The sequence below is a fragment of the Oratosquilla oratoria genome, chromosome 44, assembly GCF_046742065.1.
Source record: "Oratosquilla oratoria isolate Oo_2021 chromosome 44, ASM4674206v1, whole genome shotgun sequence".
NCBI lineage: Eukaryota > Metazoa > Arthropoda > Malacostraca > Stomatopoda > Squillidae > Oratosquilla > Oratosquilla oratoria.
Genome location: NC_134820.1, coordinates 27,772,824 through 27,797,823, shown reverse-complemented (window position 1 = coordinate 27,797,823; position 25,000 = coordinate 27,772,824). Strand labels below are relative to the sequence as shown.

The 25,000-nt window shown below is 41.2% G+C and overlaps 1 protein-coding gene across 1 annotated transcript in view; it reads left to right on the top strand.

The window, feature by feature from the left end:
- The window catches only part of LOC143022237 (uncharacterized), a 363,101-nt gene that overhangs the window by 164,251 nt on the left and 173,850 nt on the right, over positions 1–25,000 (top strand). The window contains exons 7-9 of the mRNA XM_076180359.1: positions 8,087–8,290; positions 13,021–13,245; positions 17,779–18,031. Coding sequence (XP_076036474.1) covers positions 8,087–8,290; positions 13,021–13,245; positions 17,779–18,031 — 682 coding nt within the window. The remainder of the gene's footprint in view (positions 1–8,086; positions 8,291–13,020; positions 13,246–17,778; positions 18,032–25,000) is intronic.

Genomic DNA, 25,000 nt, shown 5'->3' with positions numbered 1-25,000 from the left:
TTCCATTAAACGGCATTCAGAATTTTTAGGTCAGGTCAGGTTAGGTTAGGTTTCAGAGTAATATTCATTTCTTACCTCTTTTAAGTTGTTGAAATCAACTGCATGACGTAAAATGGTAAAGATCTGGTATTACAGATGCGATGTTATTTGGTATAGGTGGGGATTTGTCGGGGATGGAGTAGAGTATGGATAAATTACTATTACTTTGCCCATAGCGCGCAAAAATGGTTTATTATTTGTCATATTTTATTTTATATATATACATTTTTATTTATATCTATTGTGTGTGTTTGTGTGCGTGTGTGTGATTCACCATGGTCTTGGATCACGTGATGGACTCGTAATCGACAGCTATTACCTTCGCGGAAGAGCTCTGAGGTTATATATGACCGATCTATGGGTAATGCTGTGACCTTACACGCACACACACACCCAACTCCCCGCCCACGAGATTTGGAGTAACGACTCTTAGCGCAGCGATAGTGAAATTATTTCAGCCCTGGGCGGTAATCAAACACGGACCTCCGTAGTGGCGGCCGCGAACTCTAACCACTGCGTCAGTGAAACGTGATGTGTGTGTGTGTGTGTGTGTGTGTGTGTGTGTGTGTGTGTGTGTGTGTGTGTGTGCGTGTGTGTCCGTTCATCCGTTTCGAAGAAGTATCGATATCGAAGGCCTTAAGAAGTCTCGAAGTCCATCAAGTCCACAAGAAGAAATCTCGAAGTCTATCGAAGGCCCTGAGAAGTCTCGAAGTCTATCAAGTCCACAAGAAGAAATCTCGAAGTCTATCAAGTCCACAAGAAGAAATCTCGAAGTCTATCAAGTCCACAAGAAGAAATCTCGAAGTCTATCAAGTCCACAAGAAGAAATCTCGAAGTCTATCAAGTCCACAAGAAGAAATCTCGAAGTCTATCAAGTCCACAAGAAGAAATCCCGAAGTCTATCAAGTCCACAAGAAGAAATCTCGAAGTCTATCAAGTCCACAAGAAGAAATCTCGAAGTCTATCAAGTCCACAAGAAAAAATCTCGAAGTCCCCACATCGAAGGTCCCGATAACGTTAGTTCGTAGTATTATCGAAGTTCCTTTTGGAAGTTCGAATGGTCCAAAGAGACATCGGAAAACTCACGATCGAACTCGAGTTCGATGGGTCGCTCAATCAGTTCGGTCGTCATCCCCTTCCTAATCTGTTTTCATACCATCACGTTGCTTCCATTATCCTCTTCGTCCCTCTCCTCTTCCTCCCCCTCTTTCTCCTCCTCTTCATCCCCTCCTCCTCTTCCTCCCCTACTCCTCTTCCTCCTCTTCCGCCCCTCTTCCTCTTCCAGTCCACCACATGTTCTTACTCTTCCTTTTCTTCGCCTTCTAAACCTCCACCACATACTCTTCTTCTTCCACCCCTCTTCCACCTCCTCTTCCTCTTCCAACCCTCCACCACAACCTCCTCCTCCTCCTCCTCCTCTTCCTCCACCTCTTCCTCTTCCTCCACCTCTTCCTCCCTCTCCCCGTCCCCCTCTTCCTCAAATTTTCTTCCCCTTCCAAACATCAACCACACCCTCTTCCTCTTCCAGTCCTCTTCCACCTCCACTTTCTCTTCCTCGTCCAGCCTTCCACAACTCCTCCTTTTCCTCCTCCTCTTCCTCCTACTCCTACCATGAGTCCCTTTTTATTCCTCATTTCGTTTCTTCTTAGCTTTATCTTCCTCTTCTCCCCTCCTCCCACCTCCTCTTACTCCTCCTCCTGCTACTCTTTTATTCCTCATTTCGTTTCTTCTTAGCTTCTTAGCTCTTCTCCCCCCTCCCTCCTCCTCTTCCTCCTCCTCCTCTTCCTCCTCCTACCATAAGTCCCTTTTTATTCCTCATTTCGTTTCTTATTAGCTTTATCTTCTCCCCCCTCCCCCTCCCCCATCTTCACCTTTTCTCCCCCCTCCCCCCGTATCTATGCATCATTCCTCCCAGTCTCCCCGGATTCATCTCATCCTCTTAACCAAATTTCCTGTCAATTTATTTTCTCCTCCCCAACTCCCCCCCCCCTCGTCTCCCTCACCCTCTCTTCTCATCATCGTAATCTAAATTGACTTTAAGCCCATTATTAAGATGACGCATCCCTGTCGGATGTAAACTTTTTTCATTTACTCATATATATATATATATATATATATATATATATATATATATATATATATACACACACACACACACACACACACACACACACACACACACACACACACAAACACACACACACACACTCGGTGGCGCAGTTGGTAGAACGCTGAGCTGCCACGAAAGTGGCCCGCAGCTCCTGGTTCGAATCCTGCCCAGGGCCGAAATGATTTCGGTACTGCTGCGCTTCGGGTCGTTACTCTGACTCTCGTGGGGGGGGGGAGTTGGGTGTGTGTGTGTGTGTGTGTGAAAGGTCATAGCATTACCCATAGATCGGACCTACGAGCTCTGAGCTCTCTTCTGGGAGGGAAATAGCTGTCGATCACGAGTCCAACACGTGATCCAAAGACCAAGTGAATACACACACACACACACACACACACACACACACACACACACACACACACACACACACCTTAGCTTGACCATGTATCAATTTCTGCATATATGCCTCCTCGAGTTACTCGACAGTGATGGTTTAGAATTAAAGTAAATTGTGACTAATGAATGTAAATCTGTTCACTGGGACCCATTCAGTGTTGTACATATATATATATATATATATATATATATATATATATATATATATATATATATATATATATATATATATATATATATATCCTGCTGTGACATCCATAAGGGTACCCCACCTCCATTCGTGCCAATCTCCCATCAGCTGAATAAAATTGTGTGGCTTTTGAGAGAAAAATCCGTAAGGCCTGTCACCGCGTCATCACACTGGGCTATTTTTCCTCCGACTGTCGGAGGGAGTCTGATATGCTGTAGGTAAATAATTTTCCTCCAGCATATGAAATGACATTCTATGTATTTTTCTAAGAAAACAAATTAGTTTGCCACAGTGATTTTTTTTTCTTTCTTTTTTTTTTAAGTTGGTGATATCGCCGATTAATTGGAGATTGGAGGAAAATCAGCCCAATGTGATGGCATGTTCGCTATGTAAGGGGATTGACCTCGGATGAATAAAATCGCCTGGCGGCAGTGTGGGCAAATGTTGTCTTGGTTAATTAATTATCAGGGAATAGTTAATATCGCCCCCTGTTGTTCTTCAAGTTCTTTATGTTCTTCTATTGTTCTTTGTTCACACCGTGCCTCCTCTTCTCTTTCTTCCTCTCCTCTTCCTTTTCATCCACCACCTCCTTCTCCTCTTCTTCCTCCTCCTCTTCCTCCTCCCCCTCCCCTCTTCCTCCCATCTTTTCCTTTCATCTTTTGTTTTTCTTCCTCCTCTTCTCCTCTTTCTCCTTTTCATCCATCACCTCCTCTTCTTCCTTCTCCTCCTCCTCCTCTTTCTCCTCCTCCTCCTCTTCCTATCTTTTCCCTTCATCTTTTGTTTTTCTTCCTCCTCCTCCTCCTCCTCCTTCCTCCACGTCTTTCACTCCTTCCTTATACAGAGAAGTACGCGCTTGCTTGTGACTCCCTCTCTCCCTCCCTCCATTCCTCCTTCCATTCTTCCTTGTTTCGCATTTCGACACATCAGCCTCCTCCTCCTCCTCCTTCTCCTTCTTCTCCTCCTCCTCCTCCTCCTCCGCCTATTCTTCCTACTCTTCTTCCTCCTCTTCCTCCTCTTCTACCTCCTCTTCCTCCTACTCTCACTCTTCGTTCCCCTCCATCTCGTCCACCGACTCCTCCCATACTTCCCCTTATCTTAATGTTCCCCTTTCTCCTCCTCCTCCTTCTCCTCCTCCTCCTCCTCCTCCTCCTCCTCCACTACTCCTTCACTCCTCTTCTTTCCCTTCCTCTTATCCTCTTACTATTCCTCGCCCGTTCCCTAACCTCCTCTTCTTCCTCCTCCTCCTCCTCCTCCTCCTCCTCCTCCTCCTCCTCCTCCTTCACTCCCCTTCTTTCCCTTCCTCTTATCCTCTTACCATTCCTCGCCCGTTCCCTAGTCTCCTCCTCTTCCTCCTGTTCTTTCTCTTTTTTCACTCTCCTCATTCTCCTCTCCCTTCCCATGCCTTGCCTCCTGTCACACCCCGTTACCCCCCTTCCACTTCCCCCCTTCCACTTCCCCCTTCCACTTCCCCCTTCCACTTCCCCCTTCTCTCCCCTCGTCCTCTGTCCCTCCCCACTTCCCATTCTTCGGCCTTTGATAGCGGTGACCTGACGTGACCTAAGCAGCAGCGGCGCATCGTGAGCGTGGATGTTCCTCCTTGCTGCGTCCGGGGTTTTCGTACTTATGCCTTTAGTCCCTTTTCTCCTTCGTTTTTCCTTTTTATTAAAAGCAAATTTCTCTATCCCATTTCCACTTTTTTAAGCTTTGCCCTTAGCCTTTGTTCTTCGGTCTCGTGGACATGAAAACCCTTTGTCGTCCATCGTCCTTGGTTTTCTGTTTCCTCAAAGCCTTTGGCCTTTGTTCTCCAAGTTTCGTAAAACCCTTAGGGCCTTGTCTCCTATCTCCCCAAAACCTTTGTAATAAAACCTTTCACATTGTCCTTAGCCAGTCCTTGTTCTTAGTCCTTAGCTCTTATCCTTAGGCCTTAAATCCTAGTTCTTAGTTCTATGCCGTCTTCCTTAGTCGTCAGTCTTTGTTCTTAATCCTTTACATTAAGTCCAAAGCCCTTGTCCTTAGTTCGTAGTCTTTAGTCCAAAGTCCTTAGCCTTAGTCTTTAGCCCTAAGTTCCAAGGCCTTGCCCTTAGGTCTTTGTCATAAGTTTTTGTTCTTGGTCCTTGTCCGTAGTTCTTAGTCTTTGTCCTTAGTTCTTAGTCCTTGTCCTTAGTACTAGCCCTTAGCCCTTGTCCTTAGTTCTTAGGCCTTAGTCCTTGTCCTTAGTTTTTAGTCCTTGTCCTTAGTACTAGCCCTTAGTACTTGTCCTTGGTTCTTAGTCCTTGTCCATAGTACAAGCCCTTAGCCCTTCTCCTTAGTCCTAGCCCTTAATCCTTGTCCTTGGTTCTAGCCCTTAGTCCTTGCCCTTAGTTCTAGCCCTTAATCCTTGTCCTTGTCCTTAGTTCTAGCCCTTAGTCCTTGCCCTTAGTTCTAGCCCATTGGCTCCTGGTCATGCCATCACGTTGGTCCTCGAGGTTCTCGAGCCATCGAGAGCTCCTCTGGGCCGTCCATCCCCCTTGGGATTGCGTCGGGGATTTCAGGGTCCTTTATTGCCTTCTCCTCCTGGGTATTGATTGCAGCAGGGGGGGACGGGGGGCGGAAGGAGAAAGGCTGGTGGGGGGGGAACGGCGGGGGGAGGGGAGGGACAGAGTCGGGGGGGAGGAGGGCTCGGAGGGGGACTGAGGGGCTTTTTGCTGGTCATGGGGACCAAGTATGGATCAGTTGAAAGAGGCGTGGACGGGGAAGGGGAGGAGGATGGAAAGGGGAGTTGAAGGTAGCGATAGAAAAGGGACGAAAGGAAGTGGAAATCGGGTTGAAAGTTGAGGGAAAAAGGACGCGTAGGGTAGAGAGAAAGAGAGAGAGAAAAGGAGGGAGGAGAAAACTGAGGGGAAAGAAGAGAAGAGGAGGTTGAGCTGTGTATGGTGTTACAGGTCTCAATAAAAACAAATACAAAAATACAGAAGGTAAAAGGTAGGTGTGCTATGGTGTTACAGGTCTCAATAAAAAAAAATACAGAAGATAAAACGGAGGTGTGCGAAGTGTAGAGAGAACGAACGAAAAGGGAGAGAAACTGATAATAAAATAAAAGTGGAAACAGAAAGAATAAAAGGAGGAAGAACGTGACAAGCCACAACGAATGAGGATTGGGGAAAACGACGAGAAGAATTGTATTCGCCCGTTTGAGGGAACTGCGAAGGTGCACAGGCGGCCCCAGCCCCCCCTAAGCCCCCCTAAGCCCCCCACCCCCCCACAGCCACCAATGGCTGTGCGCGTGAACTCGGGTCACCCACTTGCAGGTGGGGGAGGAGGGAGAGACGGGGAACTAGTGAGGTCACTCGCTCGCTGCGCAATATGAAATACCTTGGCGTCCTGGTAGAGGTCACTCGGGATTGATTCGTTTCGGTAACCAGCGCTTCTGTCCGCTTGCTGAAGAGCTGGAGTCATTGAGTGGGCAAAGAAAGACAGGTGGGAAGAAGGGATAACAGGAGTTAAAAGAATTATCTGTATTTCTGCTTTTAAGTAAAGATTAGATTCCTGTCATAAAATAATGATGCATGGGTTTGGTCCATAAGGGTGTCACTAAAATAGAATATTCACCGCATGAAAGATGTGCAGATAATACCTGATATAGGAGTAAGAGGGAGGAGAAGGAAGAAGAAGAAGAAGATGGGGTTTCATAGGAGTAAGAGGGAGGAGGAAGAAAATGGGGTTTCATAGGAGTAAGAGGGAGGAATAATAATAATAATAATAATAATAATAATAATAATGATAATGATAATAATGATAAGGAGATGGGGTTTCATAGGAGTAAGAAGGATGAGAAATAATAATAATAATAGTAATAATAATAAGAAGAGGGGTTTCATAGGAGTAAGAGGGAGGAGGAGGAGGAAGAAGAAGAAGTAGAAGAAGATGGGGTTTCATAGGAGTAAGAGGGAGGAATAATAATAATAATAATGATGATGATGATAATGATAATAATAATAATAATAAGAAGAAGAAGATGGGGTTTCATAGGAGTAAGAGGGAGGAGAAATGATAATAATAATAATAAGAAGAAGATGAGGTTTCAAGTGAGGAACATATTGTGCTCAAATGAAGGGAATCTAGGGCCGGGGAAGTGGTACTCGCCACGTCGAAGTAGGCAATGATTTGGTGAGGTCAAGTATTTAATTTCGTATCACTTCATAAAGGGAAGAAGAAGGTGTAGAAAGTTGTTATGGGCAATGAGTGGAAGTTGGGAATATTATTAATAATCCCTTTTCAACTACCAATTTTGTAAAAAAAAAATGTATATATGTATGTCTAATTGTATTTAATATTGTTGAATAAACCTATAATAATAATAATAATAGTAAAATAATTAATAGGAGTTACTACATTCTTTTTATCCAGTTGGAGGTCATAAGTATCAAATAATTATGTTTTTGTGAAATTCATGTCACATGTAAATATTCTTGATTGCATTTGGTTAAATAGATTTGGTTTTGAAGATTTGTGTACACATAAATGTTGATATGTAACATTATCGGAACTTTATTTTCTATTCATGTAGTGAAAGGCCAAAGTGTTGCATAATATATTGCTGGGAAATTTATTTTTAAACCAGGCCAGTCACTGCAGTCTCTTTAAATTCTTCTACAATAATTCCATATGTAACTTGAAGATGTGTTTTTGTCCCATTCTTTGTACTTATGTCAGCAGAAGTGCATTTTTCATGTGACATATATTGATCTTCTTGTTAACAAACAGTGCAATAGCTTGTTGATAGTTTCTTGTATGTTGTGACACACTTCTAATATATACACATACGTAACTGAAGTTGGAGGAAGTTGACGAGGAATAATGGAAGAATTTTAATGCTTTAACATTTTGACCCACAAGGTCTTGATCATAAAGTTAACAATGAAGTATAAAATGTCCATGTTGTACTTCATTGTTAGCTTTGTGATCAAGACCCTGTGGGTCGAAACGTTAAAGCTTTAAAATTCTCCCATTATTCCTTGTCTACTTCTTCCACCTTCAGTTACATTTGTCATTGTGTAGTTAATTCAACATACACACATATACCAAAAGGCCCTTTCCCCCTCATAAGTAGGGTGCCTGAGTCAGAGTATACAGCCTCCCTACCCTCATCCCACATTCATCCAAAGATCCATACATTGTCCCTCCCATCTGAGCCACATGTGGATGAAGGATTGAATCATCCATCTCCCACCACACCATTCATGCCAGAGAAAATGCACCAAGACAGGAAGATCTTAGCATACCTGACCCTAATACTTGACACCCCCATCAGTTCATGTTATGTCTTATCTACTGTCACACTAGATATGGTACTAAATTTGACATTTCTGTTTTAGTTTGATGGTGAGGCCAGCGAGAGGTTCCAGCAGGTAGCTGCTGACTTCATCAAGTGTCAAGGCGTTGCCTTGGAACACCTCAAGCAACGGCAAAAGAAGGACCAACGCCTCGCCAATTTCCTTCAAATCCAAGAGAACCACCAGGCGTGTCGGAGACTTCAGTTGAAGGACATGCTTCCAGCAGGATTCCAAAGATTAACTAAGGTAACAGTGAAGGGACAGAAAAAAATGATTAAGAAAGTATTAATAATAATCATCATTTTGCATTTCACTGATGGATTCCAAAGATTAACAAAGGTAACAGCGAAGGGACAGGAAAGGAAACGGTTAAGAAAGTATTTATAGTAATTATTATTTTTGCATTTCACTGATGGATTCCAAAGATTAACAAAGGTAACAGCGAAGGGATGAGGTGGATGAGGTGGATGGATGGGGTGAAGGGGGCTTTGGGGAAGAGGGGAATGTCTGTTGAGGAAGGAAGGGAGAGGACGGAAGACAGAGGTGAGTGGAGAATGGTTGTATATGGATAATGTTGTGACTGCATGAGGAGGAATGGGCGGGGGGGTGGGGGGTGGGGTAGTATGTGTGAGTAAATTTTGACGCAGCCCGAAGGGATTTCTCCCCGTCCTCTCCTTATATGCAAAGGGGGACGGAGAGGGGGGGTCGCCGATTAAATGAAGCGGCCTTGCTGTGGATGTACTGTGTCTTGCGACACTGCTTCTGACCCAGGGCGGTGGGCAGGGTTCAGGGATGACCCGTCATCCAGGAGGTGCTCAGATGAGAGGAAGGGTGGGAGGGGTGTGGAGTGTATTTAGGGATGAAATGGGTGGGAGTGTTTTTATGCCTTTCCCTTTGTGGCTACCTCCCTTGGAAGGGGGAAAAAGCCTTGGTATATGTATGTATGTAACAGCGAAGGGACAGGAAAGGAAACGGTTAAGAAAGTATTTATAGTAATTATTATTTTTGCATTTCACTGATGGATTCCAAAGATTAACTAAGGTAACAGTGAAGGGACAGAAAAGAAATGGTTAAGAAAGTATTAATAATAATTATTATTTTACATTTACATTTCACTGATGGATTCCAAAGATTAACTAAGGTAACAGGGAAAGGACAGGAAAAGAAATGGTTGAGAAAGTATTGATAATAATTATTATTTTGCATTTCACTGATGGATTCCAAAGATTAACTAAAGTAACAGTGAAGGGATAGGTAAAGAAATGGTTAAGAAAGTATTAATGATAATCATCATTTTGCATTTCACTGATGGATTCCAAAGATTAACAAAGGTAACAGCGAAGGGACAGGAAAGGAAACGGTTAAGAAAGTATTTATAGTAATTATTATTTTTGCATTTCACTGATGGATTCCAAAGATTAACTAAGGTAACAGTGAAGGGACAGAAAAGAAATGGTTAAGAAAGTATTAATAATAATCATCATTTTGCATTTCACTGATGGATTCCAAAGATTAACTAAGGTAACAGTGAAGGGACAGAAAAGAAATGGTTAAGAAAGTATTAATAATAATTATTATTTTACATTTACATTTCACTGATGGATTCCAAAGATTAACTAAGGTAACAGGGAAAGGACAGGAAAAGAAATGGTTGAGAAAGTATTGATAATAATTATTATTTTGCATTTCACTGATGGATTCCAAAGATTAACTAAGGTAACAGTGAAAGGATAGGTAAAGAAATGCTTAAGAAAGTATTAATAATAATCATCATTGTAATTCACTGATGGATTCCAAAGATTAACTAAGGTAACAGTGAAGGGAAAGGTTAAGAAACGGTTAAGAAAGTATTAATGGTAATTATTATTTTGCATTTCACTGATGGAAAACCTGCAGTCCCTTAGTAACTAGCAATGGTTCTCAGGGTTTCTCGTAGGTCTCTCCGGGAAGAAACAGTGGTTTGTTATTTGTGTTATATTAGTATTGGTGAGCGGTTTAGGGCGTCATTACTTGCGGTGAAGGTCGAGGGGATGATGGTTCGAATCCTGCCACCAGCAAAGTTGAACCAAGGTCATGGTTCATTAAATTCCATGCTACAAAGCCCTCTGTGAGGGGCACCATCCTAGCCCTCCGATAGGGGGGAGTTTGTGATGTTAAACTATAATATCATATTTCTGTGTCAGTGGCTGATAGAAAGAAGAAGAAGGGAGCAGTTGTTAGGTTTTGTTAGGTTTTTTACATAATAAAGTGGAGAAAAAAAAATGGTCAAAGCTGATGAGGAGAGGTCTTAGCCCGAGTCCAGAGGCTGAATACTGTGCTCCAAGATAGAGGTAAAGATATTGATGGGATTTGAAGATGAGAGGCAGCAAAATTATTGTTTCTGACATTCATTTTGCAGGACCATCATGTGCAGGTTGTTGTTGTTGTTGTTGTTCCCTAGACTGTGTCCAAGCAGTCCCGTCTCCCCATAGGTGCCACCTGTGTAGAGTCTGTGGCTGGGGATGTTTGCTGACGTTTGGCCCCCAATTCTTGGGGTTGGGGGGTGGTCCCATGACGAAGGTGCTGCTGCATCAGTACCTCATATGTAGGTTCTCAGCATTGGTTCCACAAGGAAGGTATTGATCCCTTCACCACATATAAGATACTGGAAACGTAGAAACACCACTCATAACTTAAGTAATTTATTCCCGTTTCGGGTCTTGTCTGGGACTCATCCCCTGAGGACGAGTCCTGGAAAGGACCCAAAACATCAGGAATAAATTACCTACCGTACTTCTGAGTCGGGTGTTTCTATGTTTCCACCATTATGGTTCCTGGACTCCAGCTTTTTCATACATAAGACTCTGGATGATTGAAGTCATCTTGTAATATCCAAAATAGAAGTCATGAAAGGAACTCCATAACAAAAGTGTTTATAAAAGTAGCTTCAACTCACCAGTACAGGGAGAAGTTACTTTTCTTATTCATTAAGCTGTAAACAAAATAAAATCTATAAAGGGTATCATTTTACAGGACAGTGGGCAAGATGGAGGGATGACCTGTCATCCAGGAGGAGCCAAGATAAGAGGGAGGGAAGGGGGTGAATGGGAGTGGATTATATGGGGATGGAATGGGTGTGAGTGGTTTTTATGCCTTTGTTTTTTGGCTACCTCCATTGTAAGGGGAAAAGCCTTTGGTATATGTATGAATACTTAGTTCAAGGGTTGTGGGATTAGGTACTACTGAGCACCTTCTTGCATAAACAGTTTAAATAGTTTCACAGGATTTGTAGTTGTTGGAAATATTGAAGAGGACAGGGAAGAAATCAAAGAAAGTGAGGAATTTGAGAAGTTGGGAAAGAAAATAGGAAACATTATGAGGAAGAAGTGACCCTGGTTGAAAAATTGATAGGATATGCAATAGACTGAAATATCAGCAAGGTTCAGGTAGAAATCAGTGGGGTTGAAATATATGAAGAAATGAAATAATAATGATAACAATTGTAGCCATGAGTTTCACAGAGTAGAAACCAGGAGACCTACAATAGCTGACAGTGGACCTGGGGCCATCGTTGAGCATTCAATAGGAAGAAATACTGGAATCTTTTTCAGTGTTGTACTATCGTAGGTGGGACCATTGATGGGTGATTGCACAAGTTGTCTTCCAAGAAGGACATCTGAAAGAGTTACCTACTTGTCACACATCTTCAAAACCCATCAACTACCTCACTTCCATTTGGAGGTGCATTGGTATTTGGTCTTCAGATTGTGCCCAGGACCTCTCTATCAACTTCGATTGTATTTCTTAAACCAGGGGCAGACTGGCCATTAGGGCATTTGGGCAATGCCCTGTGGGCCGGTGCAAGGGCCAGCTCTGCATGGGTAAAAGGCTTTATCTGGTTGGGTCAGGCTGTTCTGAGCGAAAAATGCCTGGGCTGCTTTAACATCCCAGTCCACCCCTGTCCTAAACCTTTAAGCAAGAAGAGAATCGACATGTGGTGACTGATCCTACCCAGTTTTCAGCCAATGACACAGAAACAACCCCATACTAATACAATACAGACATCAGTCAAAGGTTCTTCCCAGAGAGTTCTGTAGAGGGTCTGAAGGCCATGGGCAGCTGTTGTGGGTTTGCAGTTTTCCAGTCAGCAAAATTTAAGACAACAATTATTATTAGTGTAGGACTGTTTCTTTGTCACAGGAGGTGGAGTGGAGTAGTCTTTAGGTGTTGACTATCTTTATTTGAAAAGGTGGTAGAAATATTGGTTTGGAGGGGCAAGCAGTAGGTATGGATGAACAATTGAAAATTATTTCCCTGATGCTGATCTTCAGTACCTAGCAACACCCTCATCTCCATCTGGAAGTTCAGCCAAGAGGAGGTGTCCGTTGCTCTCATGTCTGGGTTCAGGATCTATCTTTATGAACTTTGACTATTCCTTCACTTTTAACATGAGGAGAGATGACAGTTGGCAACTGCACCCTTCCTCTTTCTCATGCTAGCTAGTGGCAGAAACGGACCCGTACTAGTTAAATTCAGATAACAGTCCAAAATTTATTCCCAAAGAGACATGTAGGAGGACCCAAGGACTGTTGATAGTTGTTCTGGGGCTGCGGGTTTTCATATAATGATTTGAAAAAAAAGTCCAAGTGATCATTTTTGAGAACCTTAGATCATATACATCAGCTTATAAGGAAAAATGCACTTCATTTTGTCAGTATTTGATGTGGTTAGTCTATTCTTCGTTATCTGCATTACCTTTCCCATTTATTGCTTGTTATATCTGACGTTACTTTATTAATTGTACACTACATGTTACATAATTTATTGAGTTTCTTAAATATGAGACTGTCATTTCAGCATCTAATTGTTATTATTTTTTTGCAGTATCCACTATTGCTGGAGTGACTGCAGGCATATATTACATGTTACATAATTTATTGAGTTTCTTAGATATGAGACTGTCATTTCAGCATCTAATTGTTATTATTTTTTTGCAGTATCCACTATTGCTGGAGTCACTGCAGGCATATACAGATTCCAAAGCACAACCAGAGGAGTATGAGAAGATCGGACGAGCATTAGAAAGATCGAGAGAGATTCTTGCCTTTGTTAATGCAGCTGTTCAAGAAGCTGAGAACCACCATCGACTTTTGGAAATCCAGAAAAGACTTGACCAGGCTTCCTTAACTAAAAACAAAGGACCTTCTGAAGAACTCAGAGGGGTGAGTCCTTCAAGTTTTATTTATTTATTTTATTTTTATTTTTATTCATTTATTTATTTATTTTTATTTATTATTATTATTTTTTTTTTATGTTCAGAATTTTTTTTTTCTTATATATTTATATATAAGACTGAGGGAGGAGGGTGAAGGGGAGTGGAATATATAGGACATGGAATGGGTGGGAGTGTTTTCTATGCCTTTTTCTTTTTGGCTACCCCCTGTGTAAGGGGGAAAGAGCCTTTGGTATATGTATGTATGTATATATTTTTCAAGTCGTTACTTGCGGTGAAAGTTGAGGAGATGGCAGTTTGAACCCTGCCACCGGCGAAGTTGAACCAAGGGCAGGATTCATTAAATTTCATGCTCTAAAGTCCTCTGTGAGGGGTACCTTACTAGCCTTCCGATAGGAGGGAATTTGTGACATTAAACCATATCATATCAAAGCTCACTGACTGAGTAGATTAGGGTGTCGTATCTTACAGCAAAGACGGAGGAGATGAGTGATAGGAGAGAGGGCAGTGGGCGGAATACAAGGATGACCTGTCATGCATGAGGAGCTAAGATGAAAGGGTGGTGGATAGGAGTGGAATGGGTGTGGATGAAGTGGATGGAAGTGGATATATGGCTTTGACTTTGGCTACCTCCCTGGTACATGCATACATACATACATATACCAAGGGCTTTATCCCCCATACAAGGGAGGTAGCCAAAGTCAAAAGGAATAATTCCATTCCCACCCATTTCATCCCCACCCATTCAAATCTCATTCGCCACCCCTCCCTTCCTGTATTCTTGGCTCTACATGTATGACGGGTCATCCTTGCATCTTGCCCATTGCACTGGGTCAGAAGCAATGCAGCAAGAAACAGCACATCCACAGTAAGGCTGTTTCTATCCATGTAAGACCTTAATTTGGTTAGACTAAGATATTTGTATAGAAAGGATTTTACATCCGAATTGGAAGAGGGCCACTGTGGTATCAATTTATAAAGGAAAAAGTGAAGAGAAACCACGGAACTATACTGTAGACTGTTATTCCTTACTAGCATGACAGCAAAATTGCATGAGAGAATTGCAGAGCTGGGTGCATTCCTTAGTTTGTTCCTAGGTGCATTCCTCAGTGTGTTCTGCTTTAGTTTGGCTGCAGTTAGTGCTCCCAAACTATTAAAGCAATATAGGTGCCAGTATAGTATGTGGCCTATTACCTTTTGGTTGTGGCCTACAAAATTTTTCTTTGGTATAGTATGTGGCCTACCAGATTTTATTTCGCTATAAACCTGTCTCTTGAGCTTTAATAGTATGAGAGTGCTTACCGTGGCCAAACTAAAGAGGAACATACCCAGGAATGCACTGAGGAACGTGTCCAGCTCTGGAGAATTGTGAAAGACATGTGGATTGAATACCTTAAAGAGATAGATTGAAAGATAATCAATTCAGTTTCAGAATCGGAAGATCTTGTGTATCAAATTTGAAGTTTTTGCCTAAAAGTGGTTCATGTGCTCCAAGGGAAGGAAAACTGAATGCATTGCGTATGATTTGTCCAGTAATGGTTATAAACTGGACAAATTTAGATTTAAGAAGGAAATAGGCAAGAATTGGTTTACTAATAGGGTGGTCGATGAATGGAATAAACTTAGTAACCATGTAGTAAGCGCTGAAACTATCAGTTGTTTTAAAAAATGATTAGACAACTTTATGGATGGGGATGACAGGTGGTGATGGATACGGAGCTGCCTAGTGTAGGCCTTATGGTCTCTTGCAGTCTCCTTTATTCTTATGTTCTTATGATTAGGTCTTGAGAAAGCCGTCAAGAAATTACCTCCTGAACAGCAAAATTAATTCCCCTGCTTTGTCATTAAGATATGTAAGGAAAGGTCAAAAGCTCTGGACCTGTCATTGCTGAAAGAAAGTAGATAAAAAGGTGACATAATTGGCATGAACTCCCTTCCATAGGATGATGCCACCTTATGAAGGGTTTCTTGATAAGGGAATAGATAAAACTAACGGAAGAAAGTTTGTGGTTTGGAACAGAAGTAATAGGAACAAGTCAAAAAAGACCACATTCCAAAAGATGTCAAGAAACAACATTTTTGTTATACTTTTATCACTCAAAATAACCTAGATGATGATGCAGCCCATGCTAAAACCATAAGCAAATTTGAAACTAGCTGTTTTAGTTGGAGATAAAGATATAGGACCACAGAAATATAGCTACTTTTCTGTATTGCAATTACATAGCTCGCTGGCTGAGCGGGTTAGGGCTTTGTTAATTGTGGTGAAGGTTGAGGGGATGGTGGTTTGAGTTCTACCGCCAGCAAAGTTGGACCAAGGGCATGGTTCATTAAATTTTACGCTACAAAGTCCTCTGTAAGGGGCACCGTCCTAGCCTCCTGGCAGGGGGGAGTCTGTGACGTTAAACCATATCATCATCATCATGAATTACATAGTCCATCTTAGTACATTCCAGATGAAAGATCATCCCAGATCCTGCCACACTGCTCAAATTAAAAGGCAGTGAAGCTAAATGCAGCTGTTAAATGCACATTAACATTATTTATAGGAATGCAGAGATCATAAAAAGAATAAAAGATGAAAAAGATTGGAGTTTCTGCAAAATTATCTTGACAGTAGTGTCTATGTCTGTGGAGCCAAGTGTGGAAAATGAACTTCAACACAAAAATCTGCAAATTAAAGGAATTGGACAAAAGCTCTTAAAAAACATTGAGGTATTACTCAATGGGAAGTGGAAATTTTATGAAAACAAGAATGGAGAAGGATCCATGAGTGTTGGTTATGGGTAACATGTCACTCAACAAGTGTATCAGCAAGATTGTGAGCAAGACATACAGATTGTTGATGAATATAAAAGTGGCTTTAAACTGCAAGGACGGAGATGATTAATAAAAATCATAAGCTACCCTAAACTGGAAGGATATGAATAGGACTGGAATAGTACAAAGAGTAAGAACTAAATTGATTCTCAGCTATGTAAGTAAACCATACAAAGCATTGGACCTGCCATCATTAAAAGAAAGAGGAGAAAGGTGATGTGGTCACAGTATTCAGGTCAGTGATCAGAATGGACAAAATTGGTAAAGATGATCTTTGGGTTTCATAAGGGAGGGCACCACCAAATTGCGTGAGGAAATTGAAAAATACCTGAAGGATATCAACAAACATAGTTTTCTATGCATATGTGTCAGCAACTGGAATAGCCTAGAAGTTGATGTAGTGAAGGCTGAAATCATAAAGACGTTTAAAACTAGGTATAGGGAGAAGAGATAAAACCCCATGATTGTAGCTCTTTTCCTCAATGCTACATGTGTATGTACCAATAGGCCTTTTTCTCTGTATAAGGATGATGGCCAAGTCGAAGTATGCACCCAACCTGCACTCATCCCACATCCATCTAATACCCATTCATTGCCTCTCCCATCGTATCATCTCATGGTCCATGAAAGGTCATTCCTATCCTTCCACTATACTGCTCAGGTCATAGGCAATGCAGTGAGACAGAATTTCAACAGCAGGGCCTGACAGCCAGAGCTCATTTAGCCTCACCTTTTGCAAAAACACTGGCTGAGGGGGTTAGGAGCATCATTACTTGTGGCAAAGGTCGAGATGAGGATGATTTAAATCCTGCTTGGGGCAAGTTGAACTAAAGGCATGGTTCATTAAATTCCACGTTACAAAGTCCACTGTGAGGGGCACTGTCCTAGCCTCCTGATAAGGGGTGGTTTGTGATGTTAAACAAAATCACTTGTAAAAACTGTCAGTCTACAGTTCAGATTGTGCCTATGCACAACAAAAGAATAGTGACAAGTTAAAGATATCATCCATGACTTATGAACAAGTCAAGTGAAATGTTCAGAATTCATTGTACAACTGGCAAGAAAACACATGATGCAGCAGGCATAATGATGGACTATTATGTGTAATATATAATACTTTGGAGGCCATGCTATTCACAGAAAGGAAAAACAGGATATATTCATGACATCAGCACAGATGTCCACATTCATGTTCAGAATTAACTTGCTTTTGGAAAGAAAACATATGCTACATCAGGCACAAAAATGCACTGGCGTGACTGTCAACTAGAATACATTTTCTGAATTAATTTCTACTATTCCTAGCTAGTAAGCATTCCTTCAGGATATGACCAGTCTTATTCTGTTGCTTTTGCAGCACATAGTACATCCCAAAAGTTGCATGCAAGGATGCACTACAGAATGTCAACCATTGTAACTTTATACATTTTTCAAAAACATATAGAACTAATTAACTTCCTCCCCCTAGTATAGTTTGTACACTCGTGAAAAATTATGAAAAAAGTACGATGCTTAGTGAAAGGATACTAGTCAGATGTTTAAGAATGGAAAAATTAATGAAATTATTTGATATGATGTTACATTCTAGACAGAGGGTTATTTGTAGCCATTGGTATATGTATATATTATTATTATTATTATCATTATCACATTTATTTTTCTATGAATCTCAAGCTAATTGACTCGTTTTTCTTCCCCGCAGAACCTTGACCTATCCAAGCACAAGCTAATCTACGAGGGGCCCCTGACTTGGCGCATCAGTAAGGGCCAGAAGAACATTGACCTTCACGTCCTTCTGTTGGATGATTTTATTGTTCTCCTTCAAAAGGTTGATGATAAATACATCCTGAAAAACCACTCCATCAACATTTCAGTGGGCAAGGAGGACACAAAATTTACACACTCTCCCATCATTAAGTATGGACCTTCTACACTCTTCAGGGCTGTTGCAACAGGTAAGATCAGGATAAGTTGTTTGGTAGGAATATTATATTTGTTTGCTGTGTAAAAGCCTATCTTCAGAACCTGCTAAAGGATTAGTTCGAGAACTAGAAGATATCTAAGTACTGTATGTAAGATGTGAAAATACTGAGTTGTCTATTTGCATGGCGATGTTGAACAAATGTAGATTTTTTTTTTTTCACAACTGAAACTGACGGATTTTAGATGTTATAATTAATCAATCCAAAAAGGATAACTATAGAAGAGATCTGAAAAAAATAGCTTCCCACACAGAGTGCTGGATATCTGGAATAACTTAGATAAAGAAACAGTGTGTGCAAATACTATTCAAGATTTTAAGAAAAAGCTTGATGCTGAAAGATACAAAGACGGGTCACCACGAGCATAGCTCCCTTCCCGTATAATACAACTAGGTAAAATACCAGATCTTGTGCAGGAGACCCATAATTACTAGTTCAGCCCACAAGTCACTTAGAGAAAAGATTTTGTGTTGTTTGGATAGGGAGTAGAGCGGTGTAGAATGAGGTGTTCATTGTCTCTTGTGTAGTACTTGCATCTAGGGTTGTTGGAGTGTGTAATCAGGCATCGTTACTTGTGGTGAAGGTTGAGGGGATGGTGGTTCGAACCCTGCTACTGGCGAAGATGAACCACGTGCATGGTTCATTAAATGCCACACTACAAAGTCCTTTGTAAGGGGCACCATCCTAGCCTTCCGACAGGGGAGGAGTTTGTAACGTGAAACCATATCACATCATTGTTTTAATGCATGGTGGTGATCTCAGTATAATTGTACCAATGTCATTCTTACTTGTCTTGGGAGATTTCTCAGTTGGAATGATGTCTGAGGAAGTCAGGTGAATTGTAGAATTTGGAGGTTTATTTGGAGTGAGTGTCTTGTGATCTGATTCTATTTCTGTTTTTTATTTGGATGTTTCTTCAGTGCTGGGTTAGGTAATTGTAGATATATGAGTAGTATATTGCTGGGAGATTTTATTGTGTTTATTGGGCTCATGTGATATGTCTGTTGAGGAAGGAAGGGAGAAGATAGAAGATGGGAGTGAGTGGCGAATGGTTGTGTATGGATGATGCTGTGTGATGCATGGAAGGGAGTGGATTTATGCCTTTGAATTTGGCTACCTCCCCTGTAAGGGGGAAAAAAAGTCCTTGGAATATGTATGCATGTACGTATGTACCATGATGTGGATGCATAATTAAATGTAGTTCTTAGGAGTTGTCTAAATACAATGATTCCTGGTTCTTTCTGTTGTCCAAATCCTTTACCCATTACATGTAGTGTTGTTCAAGACAATCACAATAACATATATGCTAAGAAGTGGTACATGTTTTGATCAAATCAAGCCTTAAAGATAGGGCCTATTTTTGGTAGATTTTGACCCGAGGTCACTTGTGCTGGAGACCTATATGCCCCAACTAACCAACCACAGCCATTAGTTTGGTTATAAATGGAGAAAGATTTTGTGTTGTTGTTGTTGTTGTCGTTCCCTAGACTGTCTGTCCAAGCAGTCCCGTCTCCCCAAGGAATGCCACAGCCGAAACTGGGTTTTCCCACAAATCCTTTATTGAGTGTATGTTGTGTTGTTTGCGTGCATGATTGTGTATAATGCAGTCTTCCATTATGTGTTGTATGGTATGGGGTGAAGTGTTACATCCTGGGCAGCTGTTCACAATGCGGTCATCCAGCCTCATCTGGTAGCTTAGAAGTGTATGTTTGGAAGGGCAAAAGAGTGCTGTTGTCTGGATAGGGTGATAGTTAAGCAATGTAGAATATGGTACTCATTCTCATCTGTGGGGGCATCTGGGATAGTTTCTGGCCATTTCTTTGTTAGTACACTTTTTATGGAGGGTGGTGACTTGAGCATTGTTGCATCAATGTGGTTTTACTTAATTTAGGATGAATTTATCAGTTGGCTTAAATTCAGTGATTGCCCATATTATCTTGTTGAATAAAAGTGATCTATAGACACTAAAAAATTTATCCTATCTATGGAAGCTTGCTGGATGGGTGAGTTAGGGCGTCATTACTTGTGGCGAAGGCCAAGGGGATGGCAGTTCAAATCCTGCCACCGGTGAAGTTGAACCAAGGGCATGGTTCATTAAATTCAACACCACAAAGTCCTCTGTGAGGGGCACTGTCCTAGCCTTCCAATAGGGAGGAGTTTGTGACGTTAAGCCATATCATCATCATGGTGTTGTTGGACCAACAAAGGGCACTTGTATTTCTGAGAATATCCTGTGAGAGGGATGATGATGATGATATGGTTTAACGTCACACACTCCCCCCTATCGGGAGGCTAGGATGATGCCCCTCACAGAGGGCTTTCTAGTGTGGAATTTAATGAACCATGCCCTTGGTTCAACTTTGCTGGTGGCAGGATTCGAACCGCCCTCACCTCGATCTTTGCTGCAAGTAACGACACCCTAACCGGCTCAGCCAAAAAGAATAAGTTCTCTGCCACCCATCTTCATACCCAGTCAATGTGTTTTTACTTAATTTAGGAGGGATTTATCACTTGACTTAAATTTAGTGATTGCTCATATTATTTTGTTGAATAAAAGTGACCTATAGACACTAAAAAATTTGATCCTATCCATGGTATTTTTGGACCAACAAAGGGCAGTTGTATTTCTGAGGTGACCTTGTGAGAGAGATGCCTATGTCTTGCTACATTGGTTCTGACCCAGGGGAGTGGAATGGGTGGGAGTGGGTAGGTGCCTTTGATTTGGCTACCTCCCTGATACGGTGGGAAAATGCTCTATGTATATAGATTGATAGATATAAATCAGTCAGTTTTAATCTGGCTGTCTAAGGTTATATGATTCAGGAATGCTTGAGTACTATTTTAGAAGAGCTTTTTTCAAATTAAATTTTATTTATATACATTTACTACATTATTATGAAGGTCTTGGTTCTGAAAACTTTGTAATCTTTTGTAATTTCTTCTTGAAGTATGTATTCAATTCTGAAAGAGGTAGTTATATTACATTCAGCTTTTTTCTGTCTTCCATTTGTTGAGTAATGCAGGATTCACTTGGAATGGTGAACTAAGAAAGGAGAACATTTTCTTGTGTTATGTTTTTAGCTGGCTGAAAGGGTTGGTTAGGGCGTCGTTACTTGTGGCGGAGGTTGAGATGATGATGATTGGAACCCTGCCACCGGTGAGTTGAACCAAGGGCATGGTTCATTAAATTCCACGCTACAACATCCTCTGTCAAGAGCACTGTCCTAGCCTCCCGATAGGGGGGGAGTTTGTGACATTAAACCAAATCATCAAATCTTGTTTTTAGTACTTCATGATGTGATAGTGAAAATGATAGTTGCTTTACATTTAGCATTTTGGTATAGTCTATGGGGGAAAAGCTATTTTGGTATAGTCTATGGGAAAAAAAGCTATTTTGGTATAGTCTTTGGGGGGAAAAGCTATTTTGGTATAGTTTATGGGGAAAAAAGATATTTTGGTATAGTCTGTGGGGGAAAAAGCTCTTGATATATATCAAGAGCTTTTTCCCCCATATGAGGGAGGTACCCAAGTCAAAGGCACATGTCTACTCCTACCATTCCACTTCTGTTCACCACACTCTCCTTCCACTCATCTTAGCGTCTCATGAATGACGGGTCATCCTTATATCCCGCCCACTACCCTGGGTCAGAAACAATGCAGCAATTTCAGCAAAATTGAAATATCACACTTCAAATGAAATCATGTTATCTGGAATTGCATACCAACCCTCCAGTGCTTCCTTCACTATCTAAACCCACTTTATTTCTGAGCATTTAGGGCATTACCCTGCACTAAAACGGCGTCAACTTAGAATTCACCCAGTAACAGACATGCACCTTGTAATTTATTGTCCCAAATCTCCTGCTGGAGATCTTCAGTTCCAAAGAATCTGGCCACAGCCTCTGGGTTAGTCTATAGGTCAATCAGTGAAGAAGTTTTATGGAGTTGTTGTTGTTGTTGTCTTTCCCTAGACTGTCTGTCCGAGCAGTCCCGTCTCCCCAAGGAATGCTACAGCCGAAACTGGGTTTTCCCACAAATCCTTTATAGAGTGTATGTTGTGTTGTTTGCATGCATGATTGTGTATAATGCAGTCTTCCATTATGTGTTGTATGGTATGGGGTGAAGTGTTACATCCTGGGCAGCTGTTTTATGGAGTTATGTAGAGTGACCAATTTTAGGGCAGTGTACATCCTCCAAAATCCCTCTCTATGCTTGTCGTGTATAGGGCAGATGGCTGTTATGGTTCTAGCCAAGTGTGGATAGGAAACCAGTGTAGAAGCTATACTAGTAATAGGTGAATATTTTGTCAACAATAAACTGTTTCTACTCTTGGGGATGGTATCATACTGAGGAGGAATTTTCATAGAAGTGATGAAGGAGTGGCTTGGTCCTTAGAGGTCTCGCTAAAGTCCTAAAAGTATTGAGGGCATAGTGTCCACAGTCGTTACCCTACACAGGTAGTAAATGAACAAGAACGAGAATCAATCACATTTTGTTTCGAGTTTCGCACACCAGAAATTCTTAAAAAAAAAAAAAAAAAAAAAAAAATTGGATTGTTATCTGTGTTGTACAAGTGTGGTGGTACCATTTCTGCATTTCTGTATCCCTCATTGTCGTGAGGAGGGGCAGGAAGAGAGGAGTAATCAGTTGTCACTTGTCCTTGTGTAAAAATTGATAGGAAAATAGTGGAAGTTGATAGAGAAATAAATACATGACAAGTGCTAGCCACACTTCACAAGAATGAATATAATGAACTCTCTGAAAAATAATTTGTGAACTGTGTCTCATTACACATAAAAATCAGCTTAGCACTCGTCTTAATCTCTTCATCTTTGTGATATGCTTTGTGGGTTTAGTTACATCTGGAGACAGTTGATTTTATACTGATTGAGATCTTGAAGCCCACAGTTCAACCTCTTGGCTCAAAAAGTAAATTGATAATTATAATAATGAAAATACATACATACATATACCAAAGGCTTTTTTCCCCCTTACACAAGAGATAGCCAAAAAACAAAGACATAAAAACCATTCCCACCCATTCTACCTGTATCACACTCCACTCCCCTTCACCCTCTTTCCTCCCTCTTATCTTGGCACCTCCTGGATGACGGGTCATCCCTGCATCTTGTCCAGTGCTCTGGGTCAGAAGCAGTGATGATAATAGTTGTTCAACAGAACAGACTTCTTAAAGCATCTCACTATATTCAAGATTTAAAGGAAACATGCTGTGTGCATAACGTAGCATAAAAACATTGGTGTATGTGAGGAACGTATTGTTGGCTTTCATGGTCCTTCATGTTGTGACAAGACGAAAGATTAAGATTTATTCCCATGAAAGCAAACACAGGCAAGACTGATGGGGACACAGTGTATAATGAAAGTGGTGACGTGGAGTGTGATGACACATACAGTGCCCCCCCTCTCCCCTTCCCCCATTGTTACTTGCCGGGACTGACCTCCACCTGCCTTCATACCCATGGAAGCCTTCATCCTACCCTGGGGCACTGAGGGGGAGGACGGGGGAGTTGTGCTAGAGACACCCTGGACCTACAAGAATCAGGTTCCTTCTTCTTTCTACTTCCTTCTTCTTCTTTCTTCTTCTTTCTTCTTCATTCTTCTTCTTTCTTCTTCTTTCTACTTCCTTCTTCTTCTTTCTTCTTCTTTCTTCCCTCTTCCTTCCTTTCTTCTTCTTCTTCTTTTTCGTTTTCTTTTTTTCTTCTACTTCTTCGCGTTCTTCTTCTTCTTCTTCTACTTCGCGTTCTTCTTCTGCTTTTCTTATCCCTCTTTCTTCTTCTTTCATCGTCGCGTTCTTCTTCTGCTCCTCTTTCTCCATCTTCTTCTCTACCTCTTCTTCCACCTCTTCCTGCTCCCTCTCCTCCTCCTCCTCCTCCTCTTCCTGCTGCTGCTCCTCCTCCTCCTCCTCCTCCTCCTCCTCCTCCTCCTCCTCCTCCTCCTCCTCCTCCCCCCCCTTTGACACTCCCTCGTTAATCGATGAGGTTAGCCATATCGTGGGACCGAAGTAATCTTTATCCAGTTCAAGAATCGTCTTCTCAGTGCCTCGTCGGTGATCACCGGAGACTCTTCGATTGATCCTCTCGGTCGCGAGTGTAGGAATGAATAGGACAGACGCAGCGCAAGGATCTGCGGTCGCACACTCGCTACTCCTTTATGGGATCATCTTGTCAGTAATAATGATAATAATAATAATAATGATAATAATGATGATAATAATAATATAATAAAAAAAATAATAATAATAATGATAATAATAATATAATGATATTATAATAAAAAATTATAATAATAATAATATTAATAATAATATTAACAATAAATTTATTTGGCAAAGAATCAATATACATGAAGTGCAGATAATGACCAGAACACATAGTTCGAAATAATAATTGCAATTGCCGAGGATGACACAAAAAAGCATGTACGCTTATTTCCATTGGGAACCGAGATTAACTCGCGGTATGATTACAAAGGATTACAAAGGCGGAGCATGCCGGTAGGAGACCTTTTGGTCCATAACTAGGTCGGATGCGGAAAAAATGATAATAATGATAAATAAATAAGAATAAATAAATAGAAATTATAATAATATAAACAAATAAAATAAGTAAATGCATAGGTATAGTTAAATAATAAGCAAACAGGTAATAGTAAATAATAATAATTTGACATAACTAATAATAAACGAAAATCAAGGAAATGATAAACAGACAAATAATAACAAACAAATAAACAAATAATGTAATGACTGCACTCGTATGTGAAAGTGATGGTAGGGATGGAGGAGGAGGAGGAAGTGATGGTTGTAATAATGGTGATGGAGGAGGAGGAGGAGGAGAAAGTGATGATTGTAATAATGGTGAGGAGGAGGAATAGGAATTGGAGGTGATGGAGGAAAAAGTGGTGGTTGAGAAGGAGGAGGAA